This window comes from Dendrobates tinctorius, unplaced genomic scaffold (assembly GCF_039654945.1).
Source record: "Dendrobates tinctorius isolate UK_male_01 unplaced genomic scaffold, ASM3965494v1 ptg000003l, whole genome shotgun sequence".
Lineage (NCBI taxonomy): Eukaryota > Metazoa > Chordata > Amphibia > Anura > Dendrobatidae > Dendrobates > Dendrobates tinctorius.
In genome coordinates, this window is record NW_027361671.1 from 86,852,778 (window position 1) to 86,874,770 (window position 21,993).

The 21,993-nt window shown below is 44.4% G+C and overlaps 1 protein-coding gene across 1 annotated transcript in view; it reads right to left on the reverse strand.

Annotated features, from left to right (window-relative positions):
- The window catches only part of KREMEN1 (kringle containing transmembrane protein 1), a 254,774-nt gene that overhangs the window by 45,242 nt on the left and 187,539 nt on the right, over window positions 1-21,993 (reverse strand). Inside the window, exon 5 of the mRNA XM_073558918.1 lies at window positions 7,321-7,474. Coding sequence (XP_073415019.1) covers window positions 7,321-7,474 — 154 coding nt within the window. The remainder of the gene's footprint in view (window positions 1-7,320; window positions 7,475-21,993) is intronic.

Below are 21,993 nucleotides of genomic sequence, written 5' to 3' on the forward strand. Positions count from 1 at the left end.
TCACACCACCCAAGAACTAAGACACAGAAACAGAACACAGTATGACAAACGTGCATAAATACTCTGCTGTGAAACATATGTAACTGTAAGTAGCAAGTGCTAGTAAAAGATGTTAACAAAACCAGGGTATTTTGTTGATACGTTTTTTTGCAAAAAAATGTACGCTAAGCCACTCCGCCGCATCAAGGCATACCCTTCTCGGAGCAGTCCTATCTAATATATTTGAAAAAAACCTGAACATGTGAATAATACCTTCATGAGCAGGGTTCAGAAAGGTGCTGCCCGGTATGGGCTCGCTGGGCAAAATGGCTTTTTATGCATGTCCCAAAAGAGAGAGGCGGGGATCAACAAAATACCCTGGTTTTGTTAACATCTTTTACTAGCACTTGCTACTTACAGTTACATATGTTTCACAGCAGAGTATTTATGCACGTTTGTCATACTGTGTTCTGTTTCTGTGTCTTAGTTCTTGGGTGGTGTGAACAGGGTCTTATTGACCCGTTCAGTTTTTGTGCATGTTTCATGTGTTTTGAATCCATTGATTTCTTGCTTATGCAAGCTTTGGGAGATCCCCGCCTCTCTCTTTTGGGACATGCATAAAAAGCCATTTTGCCCAGCGAGCCCATACCGGGCAGCACCTTTCTGAACCCTGCTCATGAAGGTATTATTCACATGTTCAGGTTTTTAAATATATTAGATAGGACTGCTCCGAGAAGGGTATGCCTTGACGCGGCGGAGTGGCTTAGCGTACATTTTTTTGCAAAAAAAGTATCAACAAAATACCCTGGTTTTGTTAACATCTTTTACTAACACTTGCTACTTACAGTTACATATGTTTCACAGCAGAGTATTTATGCACGTTTGTCATACTGTGTTCTGTTTCTGTGTCTCAATTATTTCTTTGAAGTAATTGGCCAGATCGTCAGCTCGAAGCTCCGTGGTTGGGGCCTGTACTCTTGGGTTGAGTAGTGAATGAAAAGTGTCAAAGAGAAGATTAGGGTTATTGGACAGTGAGGTGATGAGGGTTTTGAAATAGGTTTGTTTTGAGAGGTGAAGGGCAGTGTTGTATGTTCGAAGCATAAACTCATAATGGATGAAATCTTCATGTAGATTGGATTTTCTCCACAGACGTTTGGCGCACCTGGAGCACCGCTGCAGGAAACGTGTTTGCAGGGTGTGCCAGGGTTGTCACCGTCTGTGTTGTGGTATTCTATGTATAGGAGGTGCAAATTCATCCAGGGCACTTTGAAGTGTTTCATTGTAATGCTTCAATGCAGAATCAGGACATGAGAGGGAGGAGATAGGGGCCAATGAAGACTGCAAGTTCTTCATAAGTTTCTGGGTGTTAATGGCCTGTATGTTTCTATAAGTATGGACAGTGGGGGTGACCTGAGCAGCCTGGTAGTTCTTGATAGAGAATGAAAGAAGGTTGTGGTCAGAGAGCGGGAGTGCGGAGTTTGCAAAATCATCCACTGCACAAAGCCGAAAGAAGTCGAGGGAGTTTCCATCTTCATGCGTTGGAGAATTAGTAAGCTGCGAAAGGCCAAACGAGGAGGTTAGAGATAAAAGGTGAGAAGCAGATGGGGAGAGGGGAAGAGCAATGGGGATCTTGAAATCGCCCATGATGAGAGTAGTGATGTCACAGGAGAGAAAATGTGGAAGCCAAGTGGCAAAATGATCCAGGAACTGATGGGAGGGGCCGGGAGGACGATATACCTACGCCACACGCATGGAGAAAGGGGTGTAGAGTCTGACGGCATGGACCTCAAAAGAAGGGAAGACAAGTGAGGGTACTTGAGGGATAACCTGAAAGGTACATTTTGGTGATAGGAGCAGACCAATGCCTCCACCTGCTCTATTGTCTGATCTTGGGGTATGAGAGAAGTGTAGTCCACCATATGAAAGAGCAGCAGCAGCGGTAGTGTCTGACTGCTGGATCCAGGCTTCAGTAAGAGCCGGAAGGTTAAGAGAATTAGAAAGGAAGAAGTCATGAATGAAGGAGAGTTTGTTACACACTGAGCGAGAATTCCAAAGGGCACAATTAAGAGAGACAGATGGCATGCAGGGAATATTAATAAGATTAGAGGGGTTTCTGAGTGTAGCAGTTGGGGGGTTTGACTTTCTATAACATGGGGGAACAGGGTTGGGAGCAATGTCTCCTGCGACTAGGAGGAGGATAGAAAGAGTGAGCAGATGGTTAAGTGATTTGTGAGAGCGTCTCTGATGGTGGGACTGAATGGATCTGTGCAATTTAGCAATGTGAAAAGAGCATGAGTGCTATACATAGGAGAGGAAAGGAGTGAGGGGCCGATATGGATGGAGTGTAGAGTTAATGCCAGGGCGGTGGATGTGTGTGAATGCAGCTGCCAGGATATAAATTGCACAAATGCATATGGTATATATTTGTTGTAGTCCAAATGTACAGGTATTAGATGTCTTTAAATGTCTTACCTGTCTCCTGCCCTGTCTAAGTGCCATGTTATAACTGCCTCATACTTTGATTAAATGTACCGTATATACTTGTGCATAAGCCGACCCGTGTACAAGTCGACCCCCCCTAATTTTGCCACAAAAAACTGGGAAAAATTATTGCCTCGTGTATAAGCCTAGGGTGGAAAATGCAGCAGCTACTGGTAAATTTCAAAAATAGAAATAGATACCAATAAAAGTAAAATTATTTGAGACATGAGTAGGTTAAATATTTTTGAATATCCATATTGAATCAGGAGCCCCGTATAAGGCTCCATACAAAATACACCCCATAAAATGCTGCACACAAGTTAATAATGGCCCCATAAGATGCTCCATAGAATAATATGCCCCATATAATGCTCCATAAAGGTTATGGCTCCATAAGATGCTCCATAGATAATGCCCCCATAAGATGAACCATAGATTATGCCCCCATAAGATGCTCCATAGATTATGCCCCCATAAAATGCCTCATAGAATATGCCCCCATATGCTGCTCCATAGACTATGCCCCCATATGCTGCCCCATAGACTATACCCCCATATGCTGCCCCATAGAATATGCCCCCATATGCTGCCCCGTAGAATATGCCCACATATGCTGCCCCGTAGAATATGCCCCCATAAGCTGCTCCATGGAATATGCCCCCATATGCTGCTCCATAGATTATGCCCCCATATGCTGCCCCCATATGCTGCTCCAAAGAATATGCCCCCATGTGCTGCCCCATAGATTATGCCCCCATATGCTGCCCCATAGAATATGCCCCATATGCTGCTCCATGGAATATGCTCCCATATGCTGCTCCATAGATTATGCCCCCATATGCTGCCCCCATATGCTGCTCCATAGAATATGCCCCCATATGCTGCCCCATAGATTATGCCCCCATATGCTGCTCCATAGAATATGCCACCATATGCTGCTCCATGGAATATGCCCCCATATGCTGCTCCATGGAATATGCCCCCATATGCTCCTCCATAGATTATGACCCCATATGCTGCTCCATAGACTATGCCCCCATATGCTGCCCCATAGAATATGCCCTCATATGCTGCCCCATAGAATATGCCCCCATATGCTGCCCCATAGAATATGCCACCATATGCTGCCCCATAGAATATGCCCCCATAAGCTGCCCCATAGAATATGCCCCCATATGCTGCTCCATGGAATATGCCCCCATATGCTGCTCTATAGATTATGCCCCCATATGCTGCCCCATATATTATGCCCCATATGCTGCTACTGCAAAAAAAAAATGCCATACTCACCTCTCCTGCTCAGGACCACGACACCTGTGATATTCACCTGTCCGGGGTCCATCGCTGCCCACCACTGTCTGCGCGTCCTCTGTCAGTGACTGTTCAGCCAGCAGAGGGGCAACGCGCACTAACCACATCACCGTGCCCCTTGCTGGCTAAACATCACGGACACAGGAAGCAGCAGACGGCGGTGAGCAGTGTGGGAACGAGGACAGGTGAATATCGCTATACTCACCCATCCTGGAACATCTCTGCAGCCTCGCTTCTCCACTGTCTCCCTTCCTGCCTTCAGCGGTCACATGATACCGCTCATTACCACTCATGAATATGCGCATATTCATGAGTTTAATGAGCGGTACCACGTGACCGCTGAAGGCAGGAAGGGAGACAGTGGAGAAGCGAGGGGGCTGCAGAGAGTGCCAGGATGGGTGAGTATGATCTGTGACACCCCCGCCTCCCCTCCCCCACTGACCCCCAGGTATATGACTTGTGTATAAGCCGAGAGGGGGACTTTAAGCCCAAAAAAATGGGCTGAAAATCTCGGCTTATACACGAGTATATACGGTACTTCGATTAAATGTGCATAAATGCCCCCTGCATAAATGCCTTCCCCAAGCTATGACTGAATATATAGGAGGCTAAGGCTTAGATCTCCATTTTTTTTTTTGCTCTCTCTCTTCTCGTTAATCAATCAAACTAAATTGAGACAGCAGGACCCAATAAAATGTTGTGGTCAGATAAACAAATGTCCAGCACTACATGGATCATAACACACTTTGAAAAGTTTCATGACCTCACAACATAAGGGGACAAGCAGAGTAAGTTGAAATAACTATATACCAGATATAAGCTTGCATAGTTGAAAACACATATGGTATGTAGCATTCAGGATTAACTGCTTGCTGACATTGAATGGAGTGGAGACACACATGAGTTGATTCAGAGCAGAGATTGAAAAAGCTGGTTACCAGATATAAGCTTGCATAATTAGGAGCGGTTATACAGTTTTGTGGCTACTGTGAAGGTCTCTCTTACAATGTAAGGGCCCTCAAAGTGTTGGGACTACTGTGAGGCCCTCAGGGCCATTATACAGTGCGGGTTCTACTATGGGGGCCATTATATAGTGTGGAGGCCATCATACAGTGTGAGGAATACTGTGGGGATCAGTATATCTTGTTTTGGGGGAGAAGTTGGAACATTATACTATGTATAGGGGAGTTGTGGTACAATCACACAGTGTATAAGGGAGCTGTGGGCCTACCATACTGTGTATGGAGTAAATCTGAGGGCTTTACCCTTGTTTAGGGAAGTTGTGGGCAAATACTGTGTATAAGGGAGGTGTGGGCCCATCATAGTGTGTATAGGGGAGCTGTACATGGGAGAACTTGGGATACTATTAAATGTTAAGTGGGCACTTAAGAAGCATTATTGTTATTGGGGCACTTAGGGTATTGTGGCTGTCAAAGGTGAGGATCGGGCATTATTACCTTTTAGGGGCAAAAAATGGACACTGTTAGGGCCCTTGCACAGGGCATTAATATTTTCTAGTGAGTAATTTTACCATGTAGAGAGCACAAAATAGGCATTTTACTTTGTGTGTGGCGCAGTGGTGGGCATTACTATGTGGGGCACTAAAAGGAGCACTGTTATTGTGCCTAATAAGTGGTCCAGCAATAGAGACACATACTGCAGCAGCTGCTGAACATTGGGTTGAGAAGTTGTGCAGGTTGGAAATAGATTGAGAATGTGCTAGAAATGTGAGTTAAATGTGTCTTTGTTGTAAACTCTGTAGATGAGTTGTGGCTGTAAGAGTTGTCATGTTGGTCTGGGTAGCTGGAAAAGATGGGAAAAGTGAATGACTCCATCACAAAGAATGTCAGCTGTAAGTCACCATCTATAACTGTACTGTAATCTCTTACATGTTCTACAACTATATACAGTCACCATATGGCAGTAATATCGGTGTTGGTTTTCGTATAGTAATTTATTTTCAGTAACAGCCCGGTCATCTGCTGAGATTCGCCTACATCTTCTATTAATCAGCGCCACTGTAGTTGTAATCAGGGATAACTGGTTAGAAGCACACTCAGGTGTTTCAGACCCAACCCCGAGCTGAACCCCCAGCTAAGCTTGTGTTGGGTTAGCTACATCAATAAGTCTATTGAGATAGGATCTATATTTCAGATTTGTGCAGAACCAAGAGAGGAGCTACATTGGTTGGGTAGAAAAGGGCCAGTTGGGCATTTGTAGCTGGTTGGTAATATTTCAGTAGAACTTGCACTCCAAGTCCACCCTTAAGTCTCTGTGTATATTAAGTATGCCTGACTATTGTGGGTTGAGAAAAACTCCTAGTAAAAGAAGCAACTTTTGTCTGTAGGTTGTGAAGGATATAGGGATGGACACTGGAAGACCCTAAGTAATTATTACAGTTTTCATAACTGTGTAATTTTCATTGCATAGATATGACCAAGCCAGAATATCATCAGGGTCTTCCGCATGTTCATCAAGGCCATGAAAGAACAGATAGTTGGTGGTAAATTGCACAATACAGGTTGGCATATGACTGTAATTCCTAAGTAACTCAGATGGAAAGTGGTCATTTAAAGAAATAGTTATGTTTCAAGTGGGGCAGTTTTTTTCATAAATATAAATCTTGAGAGCTTTGAATTTATCTGGATTAATTGTAAGGCTTGAGATGGAGGAAAAATGTGACAAACTGTTATAGGATGGGCAAGGACATAAGGGGTTAGGATAAATGGGGGAGAATATTGTTTGCAAAGAGATTTAGCTTGTGCTATACTAATGCTACATCCATCCGGCTTAGGGTCTGCCCTAAGGAGCATGGCAAGAGGATCAATTGCAAGAACGAATAAGATGGCCACTTTGCCTTGAACCTCTACTTATGTAAATTATGAGAACAACCCCAATTAAAAAACAATATCACAGGGGCAGTGTACTAGGCAGGTAGATGTTTTAAGAAGTGGTCGCCAAAACACCATGTTTGGAATGATAATTGCATATAGTCCCAAGCAATGGAGCCTTCAGTCCACCTTTTGCACTCCTAAACCATAGCATTAATTTTTCTTTACATTGTGTTTAGTATATTGGTAACTTCTGTCATCTGCTCTTGTAATTGAAAGGCAAATTATTAAAATTGTCTCTTCTTTTTATGACAATTGCAAATTATTGTGATAGATATTTATGTTGTTTACCTTCCACATAAATGGTTTTCATACAAACACCTAGATTGAATGTGCATAAGCCTATCCTCAATTGTCCATCAATGACTGATAAAGAAGAGGGCAAATGTATAGAAACCGATTCAAATTTGGATTTATAAATGGCATCCATTGATCTCTATAATAATCTTCAGTTATAAAGCGACAAAATATTCTGCAGAACGTTGCGATTATTTTAGATTTATTAAGCTGCTGCCAACCTGTTTTATTAATTTTTATTATGTATATTAGGTTTTTGGTTTCAATAAATGCACACTAAATTTATTGAAGGGAGTCTGTCAGCGTAGAATGACTGTTCCAACTAAGGTTCAGGCGCTTGCTGCACCGTTTGGACACTTACAGTCAAACAGGTTGATGCGCCCGTCCCCTCCGCATGGCTGTGAATGGTCTCCAAAACAGACACTGCTGCAATCTGTGCTCGGCGTCTCTCCATGTTTTCTGTAATCTGCATTATTGCCGCAGAAGCAAGCAAACCCAGACTCCAGTCCTGCATACTGTCAAAGAGAAAAGAAGAATATTATTAAACTATCAATAAATTCACTATTGCTTACTTAGGATCATTTTATTGCGTATTTGCAGGAGGTACTATAACATTATTATTGGTGGGAATGTCCCTTTGGCTTATCTCCAGTATAGTGGCGTACCCTTCTACTCACGGTGCGGCACGCTATAGCAGTGCTCCGTTCAGGAGAAGCCTGCACAGTGGCTGGCCAGGACATTGTTGCTTGGTCAAATTGTCAAGAACTGCAGCACTTAGTTAGTGTTGTGGTCTTTTTTATGGGTTTCTGGTGGGTCTTAACTATTTCAACCACCTCCTGAACCTGGAAAACCTTTACATTTCAATAAGAAAACTACTAATATATTGTCTAATTTACTGCACATATAGATTTCCTATAATTATGAACTCTCCCACCATAAGCCATTAATAAAACTGCCATCTTCCAATGTGTCACAGAAGTTTTTGGGACGGTGCAGGTGTGGTCTATATTTCTGCACCCTCTTTAGCTAAATCCCTTAAAGGAACTACTGTTTGGATTTTTATTTTGATCAAATTAAAGTCTTTAATCATTATGTTGGTAATATCAATTGAAGATTTATGGGAATGACATTATACAAAAATGCGATTTACTTTGAAAAGATTGAAAATGCAAAGCAAAAAAATTGCTGTGCTTTTTAAATTAGCGACTTGTAAATCACCATTGAAATATCTAATTCTGGTAAAATGTTCCCTACTGCCTAATGCTATGAAATACGGCCTTCTCCAACATTGAGACTGTAAATGTCATGTCAAGGAGGCTGCTATTGATATGGTGATTACATCTGTATAATAAAAAAAAGTCTGACTGTCATGTTTACACCTGTCTTTATTTTAGCTATAGGTTAAAAAAAGCAACTTGTATGTGACACAATAAGTAGTTTTGTTCCATATGGATTTCGGCACGTATTTTTCCTATTTATTGCAATAAGAAATACTCACTGTCATTTATGGATTTTATAGCTGCTTAAAAAAGAGATATGTCACTTATTAAATTTGTTTCTGGTGAGATTCCAACTGGTGGCAACGTGTATATTAGCCTCAGTCAATCAGACTAAGCCAGATACAGACACATGGCAGTTGCACGTTTTGTAACGTTCTGTAATTTTTACTGTAGGTACATGTCAACTGTGAGAGACAGAATCTAGAAAATCACATTGTATGATTTTTAAATAATTAACTTGCATTTTATTCCATATGTTTTCTGTAGTTCTTGACCAAGTTTTGCTAACACTGCAGCAGAGATTTTGGCCCACTCCTTCATACAGATGTCCAGATCTTTCAGGCTTCGGGCTATTGCTGGGAACAGGGAGTTTCAGTTAACACCAAAGATTTTCTATTGGGTTCAGGTCTGGAGACTGGCTAGGCCACTCCAAGACCTTGAAGTGTTTTTACGGAGCCTTAACTGCCCAGGCTGTGTGTTTCGGGTCATTGTCATGCTGGAACAGACAGCCACGACCCATCTTCTTGCTGTGGGAAGGAGGTTGTTGGCCAAAATCTTGTGATACGTGACCCCATCCATCCTCCCTTCAATACTGTGCAGTCATCCTGTCCCTTTTGCAGAAAAGCACCCCCAAAGGATGGTATTTCCCCACCATGCTCCATGGTTGGGACAGTGTTCTTGGGGTTGTACTCATCCTTCATCTTCCTTTAACACACGGTGAGTGGAGTTGATACCAAAAAGTTCTTAGTCTTACCTGTCCACATGACCTTCTTCCATGCCTTCTCTGGATCATCCAGATGGTCATTGACGAACTTTAAATGGATTGGACATGTTCTGGCATGAGCAGGGGGACCTTGCGTGCCCTGCAGGATTTTAATCCATGATGGTGTAGTGTGTTACTAATGGCAATGTTTGAGGCTATGGTCCCAGCTCTGTTAAGGTTATTGAACAAGTACTCCCATGCAGTTCTGGGCTGATTCCTGACCTTTCTTAGAATCATTCTTACCCCACGAGGCGAGATCTTGCATGGAGCCCCAGACCGAGGAAGATTGACAGTCATCTTGTGTTTCTTCCATTTTCTAATAATTGTGCCAACAGTTGATGCTGTCTCACTGTGCTGCTTGCCTATTGTCCTATAGCCTATCCCAGCCTTGTGCAGGTCAACAATTTTGTCCCTGGTGTTCTTAGACAGCTCTTTGTTCTTGGCCATGGTGGAGAGGTTGCAGTGTGATTGATTGAGTGTGTGGATAGGTGTCTTTTATACAGGTAATGAATTCAAATAGGTGCGGTTAGTACAGGTAATGAGTTCAGAGTAGTAGGGCTTCTTAAAAAAAACTAACAGGTCTGTGAGCCAGAATTCATGCTGGTTGGTAGGTGATCAAATACTTATTTCATACAGACCTCTCCATTTTTCGTAGGTGGGAAAATTTGCAAAATCGTCCGACAGTGTATCAAATACTTATTTTCCCCATTGCATTTGTTTATATCACACTTCCTAGTATACATGTATACCCACAATACAAATGAGGTATTCATTTGTATAGGCTGATTATATTACATTAATCACTCTGATTAGCATGATGTGTATTAACGCGGGTCTATGGACTCTCAAAGAAAAGCTGCATCTGCTGCTGATTCCTCTGCATTCCCTATAGTTATTTCACAGGGCAATGGATTCAAATATAGTTCTCAATAATTCCTGCTATTGCGCTGGTTTCAAGTGAAGAAAACAAAATGGGGGCACTATGGCAAGCACTGTACATATTGCATCTTAAGGGTGTGTGCACACGTTGCGGATTCTGCTGCGGATCCGCAGTGGATTTGGCCCTGTGAATCCGCAGCAGTTTCTGCTGCGTTGTACAGTACCCTTTTAGTCTATGTAAATCAAAAAACGCAGTGCCCACGATGCGCAATTTTCCACTAAGATTTGCTGCGGATTTAAATCTGCAGCAGGTCAATTCTTACTGCGGAATCCGCAGCGGTTTGACACCTGCTCCATTATAAAAATCCACAGGGGAAAACCGCAGGCAAATCCGCAATAAATCCGCAGATAAACCTCAGGTCTTTTGCCCTGCGGATTTACCTGCGCATTTTGTCAAATCCGTGCGGAAAATTCCGCAGCAGAATCCGCAACGTGTGCACACAGTGTCAAGAGAACCCATCACTTCCAGGAATGCTAAGAAAGCATTTAAATCCTGTTTGGCTGGCTTAATGGAGCAGAATCTGCCCCTTGATGAAGAAATGGTGAAACGCTGATCAGGTGCATACATGTGAGGAGGAGTAGTGGCTTAGATAAATATGTTTCTTTTTAATAAGGATTTCTGACTTTTCAGTGCTCCTGTTTGAGAATCTATACGGTTTATGTAATGAGATAAGATTATTATTTATGTCTGTGGTTTGCACTTTATCCTATGAATCTGTTTAGGTATTATGTTGTCTGATTGATTAACTATGCACTCGGCACTTATAACTTGTGGCTTTCTATGTAATTATATTATAATAATCAGTATAATATTACTTGATAAGTTATCTATTTATTACAATATATTACCTACTCATGCACAGCGCTCATAGTTTGTGTTTTTTTTCTCATGTACAGTATTACTTACTACTTAAGTAGTGTTATCTACCTGTTGATTATATACATTTTCACACTTTTATGCTTTTTCCCCCCAGATATTTGTGTATGGTGAATTGATCTTTTAATGTTATAATAATAATACATTTTATTTCTATAGCGCCGACATATTCCGCAGCACTTTACATTTCAGAGGGGACTTGTACAGACAATAGACATTACAGCATAACAATAATCACATAGATCATAACAAATACCAAGAGGAATGAGGGCCCTGCTCGCAACCTTACAATCTATGAGGGAAAAAAGGGGAGACACGAAAGGTGGGTGGCAACAATTGCCCTGATTGTATGGACCAGCCATAATGTTAAGTGTGTAACAGTACAAACACAGAGGGCTAATGGATGCGTAAAGCATGTGGGAACATGATGCGGAGAACCTGGTTATGGTAAAACTTTTGACTGTGCCACACAGGGATAGATTAGGTTAATGTGTTGAGGCAATAGGCCAGTCTGAATAAATGCATTTTCAGGGCACGCTTAAAACTGTAGGGATTGGGGACTAATCATATTGACCTGGGAAGTGCATTCCAAAGAATTGGTGCAGCACGTGTATAGTCTTGGAGACGGGAGTGGTAGGCTTTGATTATTGAGGATGCTAACCTCAGGTCATCAGCAGAATGGAGGGTGGTATACTGAAACAAGCGAGGAGGTGTAGGGTGGTGCTGAGCCAAGGAGTGCTTTGTGGGTGAGGGTAATAAGTTTGTACTGTTATCATGAAGTTATATTTTATAATATTTGAGTCTAATTAATTTTTCTAATATTCACCACAAATTATTTTTTCCATAAGATATCACTGTTATTTGTTGCTAAACCTTGTAGACTGAGATAAATTCATTTTCTTTTTAGATCTTGTATGATAAGCACTTACTGTATTCCCTCACTGGAATTTACAACAGTATGAACTTTTCCACCTTTTTCATTGGTTTTAATTTTTTTTTGTCATTAATATAAGAAATAAAAATGTAAATTTTGGATAACGATTGTTATTCCTACAGGTTAATATATTATTTTTAGTGAATACACGTATAGTATTCATCTGTCATATGTAGCTCTGTGGCTTTGGACATTTTTGTAAGTTATGACTTAAATACTATTTACCTGCAGATTACCCTATTTCACTATATAGTTAAGTGTATGGAGTGGACAGGTTCCCTTTAAGGCACTGAAATCTTAACTGTTTACTGGATAGTTATTCCTCCTGACTCACCCATGAGTATAAAAACTCAGCCAAGTGTACAGGTGGTTTTCAAAGGGGAAAAGAGAGGCAAAAACTCACTGCCAGAAAAGTGTGTCTTTTGCCAAAACAGAAGTACTGGGTCTTTGAGTCCAAACAGTCCGATCCTTCTCTCCCCCAACATCATTTGTTGTGTGAGTGTCAGAAGCCCACTATGAACATAAGGGGGGCAGCTCATCCAGCCAATATTGTCGGGTTTTGCTGAATTTGAACCAGGCATGGGTAATTAATTTTCCCAAGGGGCTACGTAAGAGACCATGACCGATGTGCAGGGCCAAACCAATAGGCTGAAATTAATTCTGCTCAATATTAATATGAAGATATTAATTCAATTTATTTTATGTTAAAATTAATTGCATCACTTAATTTTGAGCAGAAATAAGTATGATGACATGCCACTGTGAGAGCAGGATTTATACTTTATCTATCCTGACTTCATTTTAGTTTCTTTGTGCATGTATTTCTCTCCCTTCAAGATGGGAGTCCATTATCAGATAAGGGGGGGCTTTGGAATGTCTTTGTGTAAAAGTGAAAGTGAGCGAAACAAAATATTAGAGTCTAGTACGACCCCTATACCACGAGTTGAGTGTCAATAGTGTTAACTTAGCCAATTAGAAGTATGTATGCTAATGCCAGCACATAGTTAGAGATAAGATGAGCCAGTTATATTGTTACAATGCATGAATATTGATAAGCTATAAAACCCCAACCAAGGTATGGAATAAAGAGATATCTGCTTTGATTCTTAATGTATTAGAGTGGCTCTTCCATGCACGTATTTGAAATTTACAAATCAATTTGGAACAGGCACAGCGTTTCAAAACGTCCCACATTATATGGCGGTGACCATACCGTATGAGCCCCACATAGTTTTGTATATACAGTATGAGCCCCCACATAGCCTCCTATATACAGTATGAGCCCCCACATAGCCTTCTCTATACAATATGGTCCTGTATATAACCTCTGATATATAGCATATGCCCTACATAGCTTCTGATAGACAGCATGAGCCCAATATAGCCTATTATATACAGCATGTGCCCCACATAACCTCTGATAAACAGCATGTGCCCCATATAGCTTCTTATTGTCATGATCACGTGTGTCAGGATGCAGATGATGTCGCAAGGCGAACCCATAACATACGTGACCCTGGATACACCGCCTCCAGTGGGGCGAATTTAAATAATAAAGCGTGCAGGTGGATACGCCGCCTCCACCTGGCGGATTTAGGTATTACACGCTATGCACACATCTCACCACCTGTGCACTCGACCCGATCCCATCCCACTTCATCCCAAACCTCACCACAGTCTTCATCCCAACCCTAACCCATCTCTTCAACCTATCACTAACAACTGGTGTTTTCCCCTCAAGCTTTAAACATGCCTCCATCACACCTATCCTCAAAAAGCCCTCTCTTGACCCATCCTCTGTATCTAGCTATCGCCCTATATCACTTCTCCCATACGCCTCCAAGCTACTGGAACAACACGTCTACCTTGAACTGTCCTCCCATCTCTCTTCTTGCTCCCTCTTCGACCGCTTACAATCTGGCTTCCGGTCACACCACTCTACTGAAACTGCCCTTACTAAGGTCACCAATGACCTCTTAACTGCCAAGAGCAAGCGACACTACTCTGTCCTCCTCCTCCTGGACCTGTCGGCTGCCTTTGACACAGTGGACCATTCCCTATTATTACAGACCCTCTCATCCCTCGGCATCACAGACTTGGCCCTCTCCTGGATCTCATCATACCTAACAGACCGGACATTCAGCGTCTCCCACTCACACACCACCTCCTCACCTCGCCCCCTATCTGTCGGAGTCCCACAAGGTTCAGTCCTTGGGCCCCTGCTGTTCTCTATTTACACCTTTGGCCTGGGACAGCTCATAGAATCTCATGGCTTTCAGTATCATCTTTATGCTGATGACACACAGATCTACATCTCTGGACCAGATATCACCTCCCTACTAACCAGAATCCCTCAATGTCTGTCCACTATTTCATCCTTCTTCTCCACTAGATATCTGAAACTCAACATGGACAAAACAGAATTCATCATCTTTCCCCCATCTCACGTGACCCCCCCTACGAACCTATCAATTACAGTAAATGACTGCCCACTCTCCCCAGTCCCACAAGCTCGCTGCCTCGGAGTAATCCTTGACGCTGATCTCTCCTTCAAACCACATATCCAAACCCTTTCCACTTCCTGCCGACTTCAACTCAAAAATATTTCACGCATCCGTTCATTCCTCACCCAAGAATCTGCAAAAACCCTAGTCCATGCCCTCATCATCTCTCGCCTTGACTACTGCAACCTCATGCTCTGTGGCCTCCCCTCAAACACTCTCGCACCCCTCCAATCTATTCTAAACTCTGCTGCCCGACTAATCCACCTGTCCCCCCGCTATTCCCCAGCTTCTCCCCTCTGTCAATCCCTTCACTGGCTCCCAATTGCCCAGAGACTCCATTACAAAACCCTAACCATGACATACAAAGCCATCCACAACTTGTCTCCTCCATACATCTGTGACCTCGTCTCCCGGTACTTTCCTGCACGCAACCTCCGATCCTCACAAGATCTCCTTCTCTACTCCCCTCTTATCTCCTCTTCCCACAATCGCATACAAGATTTCTCTCGCGCATCACCCCTACTCTGGAACTCTCTACCACAACATATCAGACTCTCACCTACCATCGAAACCTTCAAAAAGAGCCTGAAGACCCACCTCTTCCGACAAGCCTATAACCTGCAGTAACCACCGATCGACCAAACCGCTGCACGACCAGCTCTACCCTCGCCTACTGTATTATCACCCATCCCTTGAAGATTGTGAGCCCTCGCGGGCAGGGTCCTCTCTCCTCCTGTACCAGTTATGACTTGTATTGTTTAAGATTATTGTACTTGTTTTTATGTATACCGCTCCTCACATGTAAAGCGCCATGGAATAAATGGCGCTAGAACAATAAATAATAATAATAATAATAATATGCATACATATATCTGGAAACACCGCCTCCAGTAAGGCGCATTTAAATAATAAGGGGGGAACCTGGGTAACTTTAACAATGGTGGGCCCTGCGATAGGGAATGGGGAAATGGAGACCTCCTGCACTCCCCTGAGCCAGTGTCCCTGCACTCCTCACATTCCCTATACAGGCTCCTCGCCTGTCACCGCACGCGTGCCTCAATACCCTAGCTCGCCCTAAACCTAAACCCTCACTAGGGAATAGGTTGGTGCGGAGACTAATCCCACCACTGCACTAACAACACACATGAGGAAAGAGACAATACAGGGGAAACACCACTTAGCTTTGCTCTGTTGCGTACGCTCCTAGCAACAGAGCCCACCACCTGTGTGCATCTTCTCCTCCACCCTGATCCATCACCATAACTGGATCCATCACCATCTTGCAGCCTGGGAGCAGAGTCCATCACCACTTGCAGCAGTCCAGTACACAGAGTCCCAAGATGAGTCCAGCCTCTGCCAAGAATCCAAGCACGCTCGAGTCCAGTTCTCAGCAACCAAGTCGAGCATGCTGAGTGCAACTCTCTTCCTAGTCGCCACTCCTCTAAGCCATGCCCGCACTTCCCGCCGACACCATAAACTGCGACTCCACCAGGCCATGCCAGTCCTTCCTGCAGACACCATTAGCTGGCACTCGTTCTCTCTGGCTGACTGCGCAGGACTCCTATCCAGCTCCATCCTTCCACCAGGCTCTCCAACAACTCAGCAAGAAATATCACCAGCAGTGAGTGAACACCCTGAGACCCATTTATAGAGTCCAACACCTGAATTATAATTAAGTGCACATTAACCTAAAACTAAAGCTAAGGTGCGATACCACTCACCACCACCGGGGACAGTCAAAACACCTTTGAACTTAACCAAAGTAAAAAAAGTTCACTTTGTGCTTTTAATACCGCCAGATCCAACACTGGATCATGACAGTACCCCCTCCTTAATGAGGGGCCTCTGGACCCTCAAGACCACCCCTCATTAGGGAAACACCTACAGCGGGGACGCCCAGATCCTGAGTTCACCCCACCATTCCCTGACACTTCAGGTTTATGACAAACACCGCTGGAATTGGCAATACATGTTCATTTTGGAGGAACCACTCATCTCCACAGCGCCGACCTGGGGAACGAGTTTATGTATGTATGTTTGCTCAGAGCTGATCAGACTCCACAATACATTTCCACAAGATGTTATTTAGTGGGCACCCATACATGCTCGTTCACACACAGGTCCGGACCTGAACGTTTATTGCACACATACATTAGTCATAACTTGGTGAACTCACTCTGGACTCAACAGAGGCGTCCCCCTGTGTCACCACACTCACACCCCCACTATTCACCAAGGGACACCACCCTCCAACCCTTTCACCATGAGGACTGCGCCTCCTAGGGTTGGTTAATGGTGAGGGTAGAGATTTGTCCCTACTCCCCCGCAGCACACCTGCTGCACACACCAGGAGGAGAAGGGGACCGGGAAATGGAGGAAATATACTCTTGCTGGTCGCCTCCACACGACCAGGAGGGCGGCTTCTTCGATGGTATGAAGATTTGGCGTAAAACCCCGTGGACTATCACACCAGTCAGCTCACCACAGGGGCGTACCCCTTCACCTCGGGGAATACCAGGCAGCTCCGTGGGGCACCATTCCTCCCACCTGCCTGGGTGCGCCCGCCTGCATGAACCAGTCCTGCTCCCCAGCAGCGACTCTAGGGGGTTTTAGTACCATAGCCGCAGGAATATGGAGGAAAATATATACACTCGCTGGTCGCCTCCACACGACCAGGAGGGGCGGCATCGAAGATTTGGCATGAGCCCCGCGGACTATTCACCAATCTGCTCACTACAGGGACGTACCCCTTCACCTCTGGGAATACCAGGCAGCTCCGTGGGGCACCATTCCTCCCACCTGCCTGGGTGCGTCCCCTGTAAGAGCAAGTCCCGCTCCCCAGCAGCGACTCTAGGGGCTTTTGCCAGACCGCAGCCGCCATTTTTGTTTCTCTGGTTGTCTGAGCAGAGGCCCCAGACCCTGATAACTGCTGCTGCAGCGGCTTAAACACACCTTGCCGCTCCCCACTGCACCTCAGTGAGGCCCGGCAGCAATTACCACAGGTCTCCACATGGCCAAAGCTCACCAGAAAAAAAAGTAGGGCTGGTGATAATGTCATGATCACGTGTGTCAGGACGCAGATGATGTCGCAAGGCGAACCCATAACACACGTGACCCTGGATACACCGCCTCCAGTGGGGCGAATTTAAATAATAAAGCGTGCAGATGGATACGCCGCCTCCACCTGGCGGATTTAGGTATTACACGCTATGCATACATATATCTGGAAACACCGCCTCCAGTAAGGCGCATTTAAATAATAAGGGGGGAACCTGGGTAACTTTAACAATGGTGGGCCCTGCGATAGGGAATGGGGAAATGGAGACCTCCTGCACTCCCCTGAGCCAGTGTCCCTGCACTCCTCACATTCCCTATACAGGCTCCTCGCCTGTCGCCGCACGCGTGCCTCAATACCCTAGCTCGCCCTAAACCTAAACCCTCACTAGGGAATAGGTTGGTGCGGAGACTAATCCCACCACTGCACTAACAACACACATGAGGAAAGAGACAATACAGGGGAAACACCACTTAGCTTTGCTCTGTTGCGTACGCTCCTAGCAACAGAGCCCACCACCTGTGTGCATCTTCTCCTCCACCCTGATCCATCACCATAACTGGATCCATCACCATCGTGCAGCCTGGGAGCAGAGTCCATCACCACTTGCAGCAGTCCAGTACACAGAGTCCCAAGATGAGTCCAGCCTCTGCCAAGAATCCAAGCACGCTCGAGTCCAGTTCTCAGCAACCAAGTCGAGCATGCTGAGTGCAACTCTCTTCCTAGTCGCCACTCCTCTAAGCCATGCCCGCACTTCCCGCCGACACCATAAACTGCGACTCCACCAGGCCATGCCAGTCCTTCCTGCAGACACCATTAGCTGGCACTCGTTCTCTCTGGCTGACTGCGCAGGACTCCTATCCAGCTCCATCCTTCCACCAGGCTCTCCAACAACTCAGCAAGAAATATCACCAGCAGTGAGTGAACACCCTGAGACCCATTTATAGAGTCCAACACCTGAATTATAATTAAGTGCACATTAACCTAAAACTAAAGCTAAGGTGCGATACCACTCACCACCACCGGGGACAGTCAAAACACCTTTGAACTTAACCAAAGTAAAAAAAAGTTCACTTTGTGCTTTTAATACCGCCAGATCCAACACTGGATCATGACACTTATATACAGCATGTGCACCACATATCCTACTATACAGTATGAGCTCCATATAGCTTCCTACACAATGGGTACAGAAAATATTCAGACCCCATTAAAATTTTCACTCTTTGTTTCATTGCCGCCATTTGGTAAATTCTAAAAAGTTCATTTTTTTCTCATTAATGTACACTCTGCACACCATCTTGACTGAAAAAAAAACAGAAATGTAGAAATTTTTGCAAGTTTATTAAAAAAGAAAAACTGAAATATCACAAGGTCATAAGTATTCAGACCCTTTGCTCAGACACTCATATTTAAGTCACATTCTGTCCATTTCCTTGTGATCCTACTTGAGATGGTTCTACTCCTTCATTGGAGTCCAGCTGTTTTTAATTAAACTGATAGGACTTGATTTGTAAAGGCACACACCTGTCTGTATAAGACCTCGCAGCTCACAGTGCATGTCAGACCGAATAAGAATTATGAGGTCAAAGGAACTGGCCAAGACAGAATTGTGGCAAGGCACAGATCTGGCCAAGTAACAACAGGAGGGAAGGATCCAGTGAGAAAGTAGCAGTCTAAAAAATAACTTTTAATCCATTATTTTTAAAAACATGGATGGTACAAAATTGTCAGGCAAAAAGCACATTGTTTTCAGATTAACGCGTTTCGATTTGCAGTCTTTGTCAAGATCTTTGTTACTCATGTTTGCTTCAATGGAACCGTGCTGAGTGCCAGCTGTCTAATGAGGAGTTTACACAGTGGTGAGCTGACTTCATGTTTTTTTTTCCAGATCTGGCCAAGGTTACAAAAGAATTTCTAGAGTACTCAAGGTTACTAAGAGCACAGTGGGCTCCATAATCCTTAAATGGAAGAAGTTTGGGACCACTAGAAGTCTTCCTAGACCTGGCCGTCCAGCCAAACTGAGCAATCATGGGAGAAGAGCCTTAGTGAGAGAGGTAAAGAAAAACCCCAAGATCATTGTGGCTGAGCTCCACAGATGCAGAAGGTAGATGGGAGAAAGTTCTACAAAATCAACTATCACTGCAACCCTCCACCAGTTGGGCCTTTATGGCAGAGTGGCCCAACGGAAGCCTCTCCTCAGTGCTAGACATATAAAAGCCGGCATAGAGTTTGCTAAAAAACATATGAAGGACTCCCAGACAATGAGAAATAAGATTCTCTGGTCTGATGAGATGAGGATAAAACTTTTTGGTGATAATTCTAAGCGGTATGTGTGGAGAAAACCAGGCACTGCTCTTCACCTTCCCAATACAATCACAGCATTAAAACATGGTGGTGGCAGCATCATGCTATGGGGGTGTTTTTTAGCTATGAGAAAAAACTTTGTCCAGCTCCACGATGTAGTGAAAAATATTCTTTATTCACTCAATAGAAATGAGGTTTAAAAGCCAGCATGAGTTACAAGGCATGCGATCGATCTACGTGTTTCGAGTGGCTAGGCACTCTTAATCATGATTAAGAGTGCCTAGCCACTCGAAACGCGTAGATCGATCGCATGCCTTGTAACTCATGCTGGCTTTTAAACCTCATTTCTATTGAGTGAATAAAGAATATTTTTCACTACATCGTGGAGCTGGACAAAGTTTTTTCTCATTGCCTTGGATTGTGCGCTTTGACACAGCGGTCTCGTGCTCCGATGTTGGAATGCTATGTCTGGTGAGCTGGATTTGTATCCTGATTTAGTGTTTTTTAGCTGCAGGGACAGGACGACTGGTTGCAATTGAAGGAAACATGAAAGCGGCCCAGTACAGAGATATCCTGGATGAAAAACTCTTCCAGAGTGCTCTGGACCTCAGACTTGGCCGAAGGTTCACATTCCAGCAAGACAATGACCCTAAGCACACAGATAAAATAACAAAGGAGTGGCTTCAGAACAACTCCATGACCATTCTTGACTGGCCCAGACAGCGCCCTGACCTAAACTCAATTGAGCATCTCTGGAGAGACCTGAAAATGGCTGTCCACCAACGTTCACCATCCAACCTGACGGAACTGGATAGAATCTGCAAGGAAGGATTGCAAAGGTTCCCCATATCCAGGTGTGAAAAACTTGTTGCATTATTGCCAAGAAGACTCAAGGCTGTACAAGCTCAAAAGGGTGCTTCTACTAAACACTGAGCAAAGGGTCTGAATACTTATGACCATGTGATATTTCAGTTTTTCTTTTTTAATAAATTTGCAAAAATGTCTACATTTCTGTTTTTATCAGTCAAGATGGGGTGCAGAGTGTACAGTAATGAGAAAAAAAAAACTTTTTTGAATTTACAAAATGGCTGCAATGAAACAGAGTGAAAAATTTAAAGGGGTCTGAATACTTTCCGTACCCACTGTATACAGTATGAACCCCCACATAGCCTCCTACATACAGAATGAGCCCCCAAATAGCCTCCTACATACAGCATGTGCTCACATAGCCTCTGATATACAGTGTGAGCCCCATATACTGTAGCCTATTGCATACATCTTGTGCTCCACAGTCTTTGCTATACAGCATGTGCCCCAGCAGCGACTCTAGGGGCTTTTGCCAGACCGCAGCCACCATTTTTGTTTCTCTGGTTGTCTGAGCAGAGGCCCCAGACCCTGATAACTGCTGCTGCAGCGGCTTAAACACACCTTGCCGCTCCCCACTGCACCTCAGTGAGGCCCGGCAGCAATTACCACAGGTCTCCACATGGCCAAAGCTCACCAGAAAAAAAAGTAGGGCTGGTGATAATGTCATGATCACGTGTGTCAGGACGCAGATGATGTCGCAAGGCGAACCCATAACACACGTGACCCTGGATACACCGCCTCCAGTGGGGCGAATTTAAATAATAAAGCGTGCAGGTGGATACGCCGCCTCCACCTGGCGGATTTAGGTATTACACGCTATGCATACATATATCTGGAAACACCGCCTCCAGTAAGGCGCATTTAAATAATAAGGGGGGAACCTGGGTAACTTTAACAATGGTGGGCCCTGCGATAGGGAATGGGGAAATGGAGACCTCCTGCACTCCCCTGAGCCAGTGTCCCTGCACTCCTCACATTCCCTATACAGGCTCCTCGCCTGTCGCCGCACGCGTGCCTCAATACCCTAGCTCGCCCTAAACCTAAACCCTCACTAGGGAATAGGTTGGTGCGGAGACTAATCCCACCACTGCACTAACAACACACATGAGGAAAGAGACAATACAGGGGAAACACCACTTAGCTTTGCTCTGTTGCGTACGCTCCTAGCAACAGAGCCCACCACCTGTGTGCATCTTCTCCTCCACCCTGATCCATCACCATAACTGGATCCATCACCATCGTGCAGCCTGGGAGCAGAGTCCATCACCACTTGCAGCAGTCCAGTACAC